Below are 13,328 nucleotides of genomic sequence, written 5' to 3'. Positions count from 1 at the left end.
AGCAAAAGAAAGGACAATAGACACATTGTTAAACTAGATTTCCAGTTTGAAAATAAGTACACATGAAAAAAAATTACTAATCATGAACATATTCACCTTGATAGTATCACCTCCTTCCCAGTCAACAATACTTAACAAAACTTCCTAATCACAAACTTTAAAACCTCATTAAAAAATTGTGCTACTTTCGTCCTTCCTACTGTGAACAGTACTCAAAGCTACCTGTGGAAAAAACATATGCATGGAAGAAATGACAAAAAGACAAAACTGTCTCTAATGAGTAACTCTTAAGCCTGAAAGGTTTTCATCATCTGAGCAGAACTGTAAGGTATTTCAGTCAAAAGCTGTATCTTACCCTAACAAATTAATTAATTTCCCTTTAGTCTCAGTAGAATTCTAACAGCCTTAGATCTAAGTGCCTGAGTTCAGATTAGAAACTGTTTTCTGAAAGTTTCAAAGTTATCACATGCTTCCTCTTCACGCATGTGAGAACACACAAGAAATTTGAAAGATACCTGGATATTAAAATTAAGCTTAGCAATCACTGTCAGAACTTAAAAATAACAAACAGTGTCACAAAACTGGATATTAAAATTAAGCTTAGCAATCACTGTCAGAACTTAAAAATAACAAACAGTGTCACAAAACAGCTTAAGTATAGCCTGGAAAAATTCCACTCAATTTTGGTAAATGTTTATATTAATTGATTTAAATCTGCAAGATGGTGTCTTGACAAAAAAAAGAAAAAAAAAAAAAATCCCTGAGGCAGTACCTTCATCTCACATATTGTAATATCACAGAGAAAGGATTGTGTAAAATGAAAAAAAAATACTTTTTGATTCAGAAATATCTTCTACATGAAAAATTGCTAAGTGCATTTCCAATTTCTCTTCAGCTTTTGCAAAATGAAGTCTTTTTGTCTATGTTAAGAGATATTTGCCAATATCTCTTAACATAGACAAAAAGACTTCATTTACAGTGGCAGAATCATTTCAAATGCAAGTTCTTATGATATCATGTTATTTTAAACATCCTTTCACACATTAGATTTCAAGAAAGACCACGAAGATGTAATTTATAAGGTATTTTACAGAGGAGGGGAAAAGCAGTGCCTTCTCAGAAGTCTAAGAACACTATGCTTTGCAACCTCCAACTTTACAGTATCAAAACACATATTAAATAGCATTTTAGGAAGGTATTGATAGAAATTAGACATATCAAATGAGACAGATCCTGTGTCATTTATAATAGAAACTAAAATCACACTTCCAATCACCCAATTTCAAACAAATCTTACCTGCCCATGATCGAAATGCTGCCACTATTCCCATTTTACTAGCTAGGAATCGTGCTTCTCTGTCCTCTCTGCCGTTGAAACAACAAATATCACAATGCAAGTAATAATTACAAAACAAACAGTATTACAGTATTATTATTAAAAGGTAGTTAACTGAGATGGGGTACAAAATTCAGAGTAAAAGAAATATTTTATGTATGCATATATGTGCACATATGTATTTACACAATGTATATACACACAGAAAAGGTTTAGAATTTTTGATCATTGTTACTTTTTCTCTTCTAGGGGAGTTTCCACAGGAGGAAACTCTCTCTGTTGCTTCTTGTCCTCCCACCTTACAGCACCATGAAGGGCCCTGGCTATATCCTTTTGAAAGCATTTTCATAGGTAGTAAAAAGGCTGCTATTCAGCAGAGGGTGTGCCTCAACTCTCTCCTCTCTAGGCTAAACATGCCCTTTTATATCTTAAATTCTTAACAGTATTTTAGAAAACTGCATTCTAGTCTACGAAATTCAACTTCTAGATATTTAATATTTGGAAGGAAGTACAGCTCAATTCCAATGCTATGAACAAAACTGATGGCACAAGTAGCAGCACTAACACTTACTTGAGTTGTCCTTCTGCTGTGTCTGGATTATGCCTGTAGTGAAAATCTGTGTAAGGGGCTAAAATTCGCTAAACAAAAGAAAGAGACGCATTATTTTCACATGAAAATACAGTTAAATCACTACTGCCCTTTCCTCAGTCCCACTCCAAACTACTGTATTTTTTCTGCTTTGTAAGTCTCAGGCTTTTAGCCTAAAACATTTTAGCTTTTAGGCACTGTGCACTAAAACACAGGAAATCTGAGACAAAAGTAAAACATTTTAATGAGTAATAGGGCGTTTAATTTCTGTCACTAAACAAATAAAACTGCACTCACCTCTAATTCTACATCTGCTCGCACATACTGTCGAGTCTTTGGATGATTAATGAGGTGCAAAACTGTAGTTATCAGAGCCTCATTTATTCGGCTTAGCTGACAGTCAATGACATTTTTCAAGATGGTACTTAAACCACCCCGAAGAGCCACCACCTCGGGATTCTGAAGTGCTAGATAAAGGAAAACAAGTAATTTTGGCCAGTGATCTAAGATAAAATATTTCATGGTATATGACAAACTCGTCATCTCTAGTATGGGTATCTCATTTATCCTGAACAGCGCTGAGGCACATGTAAAGCTTTTTTTGCTTTTACCAGCTGATACTGGTAATGAATGGTGATTTTGGATTCATTTTACATAGACAAAAATACTGGTCACTCAGTCTCCAATTGGGCCATTTCCTAACTTAACTCCCAACCAAGTTTCCATAGAGTAGTTTCTGGATTCACCCATGAAGAGTTTTCATGCTTCATTGAACCAACATAGGTAAAATATTTATACTGTAATAAGAGTAGCTTTTTGTTTATTTCTTTAAAACAGAAGCTTTAATCCTGAAAAAAATTTACTGAATTATTTCCCACTGATTGATTTTGAAAACCTTTAAAAATCAGCCAAATGAAAGTTTAGGGAGTTGGTATAAACCACTGTCCCCATAACTACAGCATTCACCTCAAATTTTTTTTAAATGAGGGTAGTTTGTAGTTCTCTGAACTCTTCTAAATTTGTCAGCATCTTGTGTATGGAAAACCCCCTATTTCAAATCCATTACTTTAAGAAACTCCCACTGCAGTAGAGAAATGTTTTTAAGGCAAACCAAAAACTGTCAAGTTCTGAAGGAAAAGATGAAAACCTGAAAACTTTGCCTATGATACATAAATAGCTTTTAAGTAATTTTGGTTTATATCATACAAATAGCTAAAATCCAAGAAACTGTTGATAGGAACGCTCAACATCTAGTTCCTTATTAAACAAGTACTGTGAATGACAACCATGTCAAAACTGAACACTAGTTAAGAAAAATTATCTTACCTAGTTCGCAGATAATGGCTATACATGCTCGAACCATTCTGTCTCTTTCTTGAAGACCATCATTTCCAACTGCTATCAAAGAATTAGTAATTGAACTGGGGAACAATGAAGCATTCACAGTGATCATCTGCCAAAAAGGAAAGAAAAAGCCTTCTGGTTTCTTTACATTTCTCTAAATACACTTACATATTCACTGGTATTCTGTTACCTTCATACAGTTACAATGACCAGCCCACCTATTACTTGGTTGTATCTGTTGAATCTTCACAACTATTTATTTTGCTCTTGAAATTTTTTCAATTTCAGTTTGTTTGTCAATTTACTTTACCATTCTGTTAGTGCTTCAGTTTTTTATTTTTATATTTTATCTTAATAAAAAAGAACTTAAAACATGTTTTTTGCAGTGAGAATTAAGACTACCTTCATCATAGGTTTTTTCCTCCCAATAATACCTTTATTGACAACGTTATCCAATGATACATAGTCGACTACAAATTCATCTACCATTAAGGACATTTTGCAGAAATGTCTACAGACATTGCAGAAATGACTACAGACAGTCTCAGCTGTTAGTTTGGGATACTCAGAATTCACACCACATTAAGGAGCAAGACACATCAAAGCTAAAGAAAACCATTCCTGAACAACCAATACCACCAACTCTTCACTGTCCCCAAAGTGAGCCTTTGATTAGAAAGGCTGAGCAACTGCTTGTTCAAATTTTTTCAATTTGTGAAAATTAAATGCACATATCCTTCCATAACAAGATCACTAAACAGATGTATTACTAAGGAGGAAGCAGGTCTTTGTCTGACTGCCTAAAAAGGGAACAGTGCAATGTTTTATAGCCCACTCAGCCATATCACCTTTTTTTCTCCTCTAATAAATAAAAATGAGACATAAAAAATACTCAATATCCATCAAACACCTAAAAAATTACGGCTAGTTTCCCATGCTTTTGCTAATAATCTTTTTTGTTTTCAACAAAACCAGGCTTATCTTAGTAATTATTCCAAAACCATTTTGTCCTATATCCATTTTACGTCTCCCTTTGATGTGTTGTAGGTATTCATGCAAAGACTATCAGTTTTGTACCTTTTTTTCCAGAGATGTTAAAAGGAGAGGAGGTCAAAAATTACAACCAAAATATTTTTTGGAAAAGTTCTAACAAATCTATCTTTAAATACATGTTTTTTAGAAGCTTCTTGTTATACATAATTTTAATGCCAACAAAACAGGAAGCTTTAAGATAGGACTTTAAAGGAAAAACAAATTCTCTCCCACCCACACAGTCTTTCACTTTTACTCTGGGAAGAACAAAAAAGAATGAGCAATAGAATAGGTGAACCAATCCACTCTAGAAACTACAACTTGTTTGCTACTATACTGAAATGGTACTTCCTGTGAGGACAGAAGCTGCTCTGCTTCACTGTCTTCTTTGCTTTGAAGACAAGAGAAGGAAAGGTTTCTTGTAGCACTCAATTTTTAAACATATCAATAGAACAAACCATTTCCTAAATTTACTTTTTATCTGTTCTAGGTATTAAAATGCAGCTCTAAAGACCAAGGACAGGTAAAGGAAAGCTACCTACAAGCAGCTACAATGAAATAAGTAACAGAGACTATGAATGTGGTCTTTTAAGACTCCTTTAGAAAAGAGGAAGAAAGAACATGGCTCATATTGCATCTAACCCTGACTTCTGCTTTTAGAAGAAAACACCCAGACTATTATACTTAAAAGAAATGTGTTATTGATTTCTATCAGAAAAATGCTACTGGAAGCAACCTAATGCAATCCTTTTCATGGCTGAATATATTACTAAATTGTAAGACTTTTACCCGTAAACGCAGAGGTGATTACAGTCAAAACAGGCGGTAAGCACTCAGCCTTCAAAAACTATTTGACATCAAGTATAAAAATTCAGATTTTTTAAAAAATCTACTTACAGCATTTAAACCTAAGACTTTTAAAACAAAGTTTACAATTTTCTTTTCTAAATTCATAAAGAAATGTTACTATTTTATATTTTGTTGTTCTTCTCTATGAAAAGAAAGAAAGAGGTTTTAATTTTAATGTATGCAATTCTCACAGACATTTTTACTACCTAAAATGAGGTTAAAGAGCCACATCTTTAAACTGAAAACAACAGCTCTGTGATACTGGAAAAACCCAATTCATTTTCACAGTTAATAATCTTCTGAAACAGTTTGTTAGCTTTTTTTCTTTTTATTCTTCTCTTTTAGTCCTTTATATAATCTTTTAGAAATCCTTACATAAAATCACTAAATCTGAGACACTGAGGGAGATGAAGAAAGACGTAGAAAAAGGGCAAGAGCAGGGTAACAAAAAGACAGTGTGAAAATACAGAATATGCTACTCAGGAAGCACAGTATTCCTTGTGTGAGAATTTCTTGAGAACTGACTGCTCTATGCCAATGCATGCTTAACTGTTGCGGCCTAGACAGCACATGAGAAAGCTAACTTTAGTGGTTACTTTAACTGCTAACTTTAGTGGTAGCAGACTGGCTGGCTTTTTGTTGGTCTGACACTGTCTTTTAAGAAAACAATGTTATAGGTAAGTAGCAAAACATGCTAGAAAAGGCTCTCCAACAACATAGTTCTTCTCAGCATCAAGGAACCTCAAGTATGGCTGCACAGCCTATGCATTTGATGCACACACCTGGTACACACCAATACTCTTGCACCATGATGGAGGAAAAAAACCCACCAAGGGTCAGCTGTATGATTTCTTTGATGTTTCTCTTTGACCACCATTTTTTTTCATTTCAAGTTAATGAATTTGTTTCTCTTGCTGCCTCTTCTTTCATTCAAGACAAAAGTTTTTGCTCAAGTAGAAAATGCTCAAAAAAGACCAGAAATAATGAAGACAAATTTCTGATCCAAATAAAACCAATTATGGATGTGCTTCCACCTTCTGATGAGTCTACACTGAAGCTCTTCTTTCAAAGCAGATTCACAAAAAACTTTTATAATAAAAGTTCAACTTCCTCAAGGACCTGTTCCTTTATCCTGAGTCTTTTTTGTTTTTGGCTTGTTTGGGTTTGGAGGCAGCTGTCTTTAATAGTTAAAACTCTCTTTTTTGGCACAATTGTTAATCAAGTACATTGTATCTTCTAAGAGATAGAAAATATATTTAGATAGATTTAAAACACAAAAAAAAGATTTAACACAGACAGTACTTCTGGGGAGCCATTCATCAACTACTATAAACTTTACTCCCATCTTTGGTAGTTTCTATACAAATATGAGAACAATAAAGAACAACAAAGTCCAGCATAAAGGCAGAAAATTATGTTTCCTGAATACATGTGGTACCTCTATATGCCAATTTCTCTAGGGTGAACTTGAAAATGCAGCTACCATACTTTTAAATCTCACGTTCATGGGTGCACAGTACAGTAACCATCACAGACTGAACATATTTCATTGAGTATCTGCTACCTGTGGATAGCATCAAGTGCCACAAACAAAGCAGTAAGACTATAAGCATTCCTTGAATGACCACTTAAGTGACAATTTGTCTCAGTTCTTGCATGGCAGAAAATCTCCCAATCTCTGACTCACAGATGCTTAAACAAACTACACAATGAAGTAGTCATAATTTCAATATTGAAACTTAATGTTGTTTTTATGCCCTTGCATTCACTCTTTGGTAAGTGTTTCCCAAACCTTGTCCAGTAAGCACGATTTTTCTAGCACACTAAAAATTCTAAATGGTAAAACTGTAAAATCAAAACAACTCTCTTCACTACATTTTTCTGTCTTTTAAATTATCAGCTATATTACATGATAAAGGTAAAGCAAGGTATTAGAGACTCTGAAAAAGCACTGTTGATGGAGACAACTGAGTGGCACAGCAGATACAACCATAGGAGATTTTACCTTTCTGACTAACCGAAGTGCTTGTGTTCTTTCTACTTCATTACTCTGCTGTATGTCAATGCACCTAAAATAAGTTTAAAAAAAACATATTTTGTAACTTTCATCTTAACTGTTAATAACTCATGTTAATATTTATGCATATGAATACAAAAGAAAAAGAATTGACTTGTGGTTTAAAAACTACACTTTTCAGCAAGTATACTCATTATGATATATCAGCTAGGTTTTTTTTTATGATACATCTGCTATTTTCATTACAATTAAGTCACTAAAATGTTTTTAAAGATAAAATGGCTAAGCATAATGCTTCAATGCTATTTTTCAAGCTAGCTGCATTTGTCATTTGCAAATGAGACCACACCAAGTATTTCTAATGTTTCACATCAATACACCTTGAGTGTTTCAGAGTTTGAGATCAGAAAAGTCCTTTTGCTCCAAAAAAGTTGAACAGCACAATAAAATTACATGTGTACATTTATAAACAGAAATTTACACACATTTGTACCAGCATATTAAATAAAAAATTTCATTAGAGGAAGCACTAGGAATGCTATTATTTACATCTGTTCATCATGCTAATTGTATTATCTCACTGTTGGTGTGCCCTTTGGTATTTTTCTGTTGCATCATTGATTATATTTAGACTACAAATTCTTGGATATCAAGTATTATAGCAATGTGATAATACAAATTATCAAACAATTCCCATAAAAAACTTAAGCCGTGAAAAATATTAATATTTCAACCGCATTATTTAAAAGTTAATGGCATTTATGACTAAAAGTAGAAATTATCTGGATTACTTTTAAGGTATCATATATTAGGACAGCATTTTATTTGGATTAGCTGGTGTGATGAAATACTCTGTTGAAGAAAAATGTATTTTATAAAACTACTCACTAAAAACATAGGAGAATATGGAAACACTTCTCTCCTCTATCAACCATGAAAAGGCAAGTGACTTAGAACTTTACAATTTGCAACAAGAAGAAAGATAAAAATTACCTGGCTATCAAATAATCCACTTTCAACTTTAGCACCTTCTGGAGAATACTGGAGTCTCGAATAAGATAGCGAAGGGCTCGCAATCCTGCTGCTCGCACCTCTTTTGCTTCATTTAGTAAAGCTAACCTCAGACTACAATGAAGAAAACAAGAGGGACAAACAGTTATTAGGCAGCAAGTAGACTTCACCATCTGACATGCAGCTAGTACTCACTCATTTAAGACAAAAAGTATTATTTTTAAAAATAAATGTTCTGAACTAATTTTCTGACTTTCAGGTCTTCTCATGTGCAATCTAGAAGGCAAGCCCTCATCCTGGTCAGCAGAGGTAGCCAATATTAATCTTGAAAAGCCACAAATTAATTTTTCCCCCAAATAACAGCTTGTACCTCCATAAAATGACATGGAATGAAAACCTGTACACAAGTTATTTGACAAAACAGCTGAGCATAATATTAGTCCCAGAAAATTAAGATGTAGAATAAGGTAGGTAAGAAGAAATGCGATACGGAAAAACTCTAGAAATTGAATTAGAAAGCATGAGGTAGCACACTGTTCTTTTGAAGGCCCTCAAGATACTCATCCCTCTTCCTCAACAACATGCATGGTGGGGTGGGTATCCTCAAGCTCCCAATAACACTTTCTAATAAGATTTTTCACTGGACATCTAAGAACATCAATATTTCAGCTACTGAGACTAAATTTTTACTTCTAAAAATGTTTGGGTTTTCTTTCCCTTATTCTAGGGTTGTCCTACATGGTAACCAGCTACTCCAAGGCAAAAAAAACTTCAGAGTCCTTTGGTAAATACCTGGCCAGGGTAAGTCACTGTAACAGGAGCCTACTCTCAGGTGATACCTAGACAAAATAGGCTGCCACATCATTTGCAAAAAAGATGGACTGATTATTACTTTCAGCACCAAAGAGGGAATTGTTTCAAGACCATCTTTCCTGTAATATGAATATGCTACCCACAATGCCTTGGATGCAGCCCAGGACACAGCTGGATTACTGGACTTGCAAGACTGGACACAGGACTGCTGACTCATGTCCAGCCTCTCGTCCAGCAGGACCCCCAAGTCCTTCTCAACAGGGCTGCTCTCAATCAGTTCAAGGCCAGCCCACATTGATACTGAGTGCAATCTTGATACCGCAGATCTTTTGAGTTCAACTCCTGGCCCTTCACAGGACAATCCCAAGGATCCCATGAGCCTGAGAGCATTGTCCAAACACTTCTTGAACTCTGCCAGGATTGGGGATGTGACCACTGCCCAACCACCCTCTGGGTAAAGAATCTTTTCCTGATATCTGGCCTAAACCTCCCCTAACACAATGTCAGGCCATTCCCCTCAGTCCTGCCACTGGTCAATGGAAAGACGAGATCAGTGCCTGCCCCTCCTCTTCCCCTCATGAGGAAGCTGTAGACCAGTTAAAGACCTGGCACAGTGAAACCACTACAAAGGAAAAGACTATCATGAGATTCAACACTAAAAAGCAAAAGCTGCCAAAAAGAGATGTGTCACTATCTTTAAGTATGCAATGAAAACATATAGCTAGTCAAAAAGATAAAGACATTGTTTTTAGCTGAGAAAACAATTACACAAGGTTTTCCAACCTTTTGCTCAAAGAGCAATTAGCTTTCCTAAGCTTTTTTGTTTAAGTGAGATCTAAACTGAAAGAACACAGAAATGCATTAAATATTAGATCTTATTTGCTTTTGTCATTTGCTGGTCTTCAAGACAAATGTAAAAATTTCTGTGCGGAAATAAGCATGTAGTTACATCTTACAGTCAAAAAGGCCACAAAATAGACAGAAATTCCACTAAAAAGTATATATACAGGACATGTTAGAAGCAAGGCAAGTAGTGCTTCATGGACATATACACACCAGTACAACATAAAATACTGATCTTTAAATCTTTACTCTGTATCAAGAGTATGCTCTGTATTTTGTAGATGTACATTTCTATTAGAAGTGCTTTCTACAACTACTGAAATACTTAGAGGTATTTTTACATCTCTGAGGAATATAATGAAGAAATCTACACTTCTGACTTGAAGGGTTTGTCTCTGTTTGCCTAAAAGTGAGTAATATATTTCTGATTTTACTCATTAAAATATTTGCAGGTTGTATACATGCATTATGAAGCTTCAAACATATTATAAATACAAAATACTACAAACTTCAGAAGCACAAATGAAGTTTATTTAATTGCACCAAAACAACTGAAGTTCGCTATGATTGCCTAGTGCTCTTTAGTACTTACCATATAATGATGCTGTCATAGGTAAAACCTAACTTTTCTTCAGCATGGCCAGTATTACAAAGAAGCTGAAAATAACAGAAAATACCTATTATTCATGGATCTCCAGAAATAACCATGAAAAATCACAGATTTTGGGAAATGCTTTCAAAAAACCTGAGGAATTTAATTTGTAGCAAGGGAGAGAATACCAGCTTCAGACTTCCCTGAGAATTTCTGCTGTCCGTATTGCGTTCTTATACATACCAGATATGGAGACTCACCGGTGGATTTTCATACCAAAAAAAGGTTGCATGGTTCTGTAAGCTGTGTACTGGTCGGTCCATTTTACAGCACCAGATTGCTAGCTGGCAACTGGTAATTTGAGCAGAGAGCAAAAATGACTGAAGTCAAAGCAAATATGCAGGGGCTTAGGTAAGAGTTTTGGAAAAAAGACTGACAGTGATGGTCCACTGTCATGTTTTGTCACAGCAGCACTGAAATACAAAAAAATCAGTAGGCATTACCAAGTGTGCTGTAACTGACATTTGGTCTTGGCCTGACACCCATCCTATAGAATTTGTACCTCTGAAAAATCAGAGCAAAGTTTGAATTTATGCACACAAAAAGACTGCTGTAAACTGCCACAAATTGGATACTTCAGCCATATCTAGTCATTGTGAAGAAGATTTACAAGCAGTTTTAAAGCCCAAAACCATGCTTTTAAAAGGAGCAACCTAGGTTGCCAATGTTTTAGCCTCTTGAGGAAAGGAAAACAATCTCTTCTGTAAGAGATGATGCTGTTCTTTTCAAGAACAGCAAAGAAATTCCTAGTAATCTCACTTACTATCCCTGGCTAAAATTATAAAATATTATCATGTCCAAATCCCAAAGCACTTTTCTAAGCACTTCCAAAAACTTAAGTGACTAATACTGATTGCAATAGCTTTGCACTTTGTCCTCTATTTTCAAAACAGGCATGTGTTCAGTTCTAAGTCTGCGCAGTATTAAGTTTCTCCTAGTGAGGAATTCAGGAAGTATTTGTGCTAACTAGTCATTACCTCTGCTCTGAAAATACTGTGATATATCAAACCCTGTGACACATTCTTTATGTGCATTTACTGCTAACAATAAGAAATTTATAATAAACAACACAAGCAGCCAAATCAAGGCTACTATAATTTAAAGTATTTAGTGTGTTCCATGCTTCAGTTCTACTGTTCACCTCCATCTGAAAAAAATATATACTGACAGAAACTCCTCTTTTAAGTAAACCAACAAGTAGAAATTGATTCAGTGATCTCATTAGGCCTTACAAAATTGTCTTTCAAGAAAAATACTTAGTGATAATGCTGAAATTTATGAGAGACTATTAAATTGGCCTGGAACAGTTCCATGTTTGGGCTCAAATAATTAAGTTAATTGAAGTATTTTGGATTTTGCATTTTTCTTAAACCAAAGACAATTATAAAACATAAGGAAAGTTTTTATATAACCTTTTTTTACCACCTTTCAAGTTTAAGTGATAATAAAACTAGACAATTGATGCACTAACTGGTTATGACAGTATGTCACTTCCTGACATCAATCTATTTTTATGCCATGTTGTTGGACTGCCTAAGGTCACCACTGCTGCTTTAGCATTTCTATTGACATCTTATGAACTGTAAAAATTGGCTGGCAGAGTGTAAGCAAAACAGTGCGAGAAGATAGTGAGTAAAAACAGTTCATTGTTCAGTTGCAGACAATTACATCAATAGTTGTTTTGGCTAATCATTTATACATCTAAACCTTTCCCCAGCATTCCACCCCAGACACAAATGAGAAATCCTAACTTAACACAAAAGATTGTCCTCAACAGCCTATTTTTCCTACTTTTAAAAACCCCATTTTTAAAAAGCTGCTATAGTGTGCACTAGTGCATTAGTGAAGCTATCGTACATTTACCTATCGTACAGTCTCCTATTATACATTTACCATTAGTTTGCATCTTGAGCAGTCCTGAGATTAAACTGAAGCATTTGACATCTTCCAGGAACCCATCTAACTTGCTGCACTGCTAAAAAACATTAGTTCACTGAATCAGTTCTATTCTTGTTGTCACTCTCACCAAATTTAAGTGGTTATTAGCTCAATACCAACTGTTTTCAACTATGTTCGTGCTCCCACTGCACACATATTCACGGATGCTGAAAAGAACTTGACCTTATCTTGAAACTGAGACACAGTCATGCAACCTGACAAATTAAAACTTTCAACAAGTTTAACTGCTGTTTGGATATAAATTTCTGAATTTGACAGTAATAATTACAGAAATGTTTGATGGTGTCTGTGCATGCATCTGAAATATTTCTCCCACAAAAAAAGAAAATAATTACTAGTTTATTCTCCCTTTAATGGGACACCAGTACTTATGTATTAGCCCCCCTTGAAATTTAAATATGTTCCATATAGAAAAGGGCCTAAAAAGTTGGACAGCAAGATCAGACTTCAAAATTGTTACACCAGTACTTATGTATTAGCCCCTCTTGAAATTTAAATATGTTCCATATAGAAAAGGGCCTAAAAAGTTGGACAGCAAGATCAGACTTCAAAAATGTTTCAGTGACTTGAAAGGCGTGCCCAAACCCAGTAAGAAGATTTAACTAAATAGTAGGAATAGCATATCCTTCATATCCTGAAGGATATGAAGGATATGCTATTCCTACTATTTAGTAGGAATATATATATAGGATATAGCATATAGCATATCCATCATATTCTTCAGGGTACCACAAATTAACAGACACATAAGAAATGAAAGTAGGCCAGTAGAGAAACAGAAAATGTCCAGAAATTCACATTCAGAATGTTAATTTAAAAGAAAAAAAGAAAAAAAAATCTCTGGAAATACAAATAGGATTGCTTTATGTTTCAGATTAAAAGA

At 34.6% G+C, this 13,328-nt stretch overlaps 1 protein-coding gene across 1 annotated transcript in view; it reads right to left on the bottom strand.

Moving 5' to 3' along the window:
- Positions 1-13,328, bottom strand: part of RICTOR (RPTOR independent companion of MTOR complex 2) — a 74,058-nt gene that overhangs the window by 37,094 nt on the left and 23,636 nt on the right. The window contains exons 4-10 of the mRNA XM_030236835.2: positions 10,427-10,491; positions 8,161-8,292; positions 7,156-7,219; positions 3,252-3,378; positions 2,223-2,392; positions 1,908-1,975; positions 1,298-1,365 (exon numbers count right to left, since the gene is read on the bottom strand). Coding sequence (XP_030092695.1) covers positions 1,298-1,365; positions 1,908-1,975; positions 2,223-2,392; positions 3,252-3,378; positions 7,156-7,219; positions 8,161-8,292; positions 10,427-10,491 — 694 coding nt within the window. The remainder of the gene's footprint in view (positions 1-1,297; positions 1,366-1,907; positions 1,976-2,222; positions 2,393-3,251; positions 3,379-7,155; positions 7,220-8,160; positions 8,293-10,426; positions 10,492-13,328) is intronic.

This window comes from Serinus canaria, chromosome Z (assembly GCF_022539315.1).
Source record: "Serinus canaria isolate serCan28SL12 chromosome Z, serCan2020, whole genome shotgun sequence".
Classification (NCBI taxonomy): domain Eukaryota; kingdom Metazoa; phylum Chordata; class Aves; order Passeriformes; family Fringillidae; genus Serinus; species Serinus canaria.
This window is presented reverse-complemented; position numbering and strand designations above follow the sequence as displayed.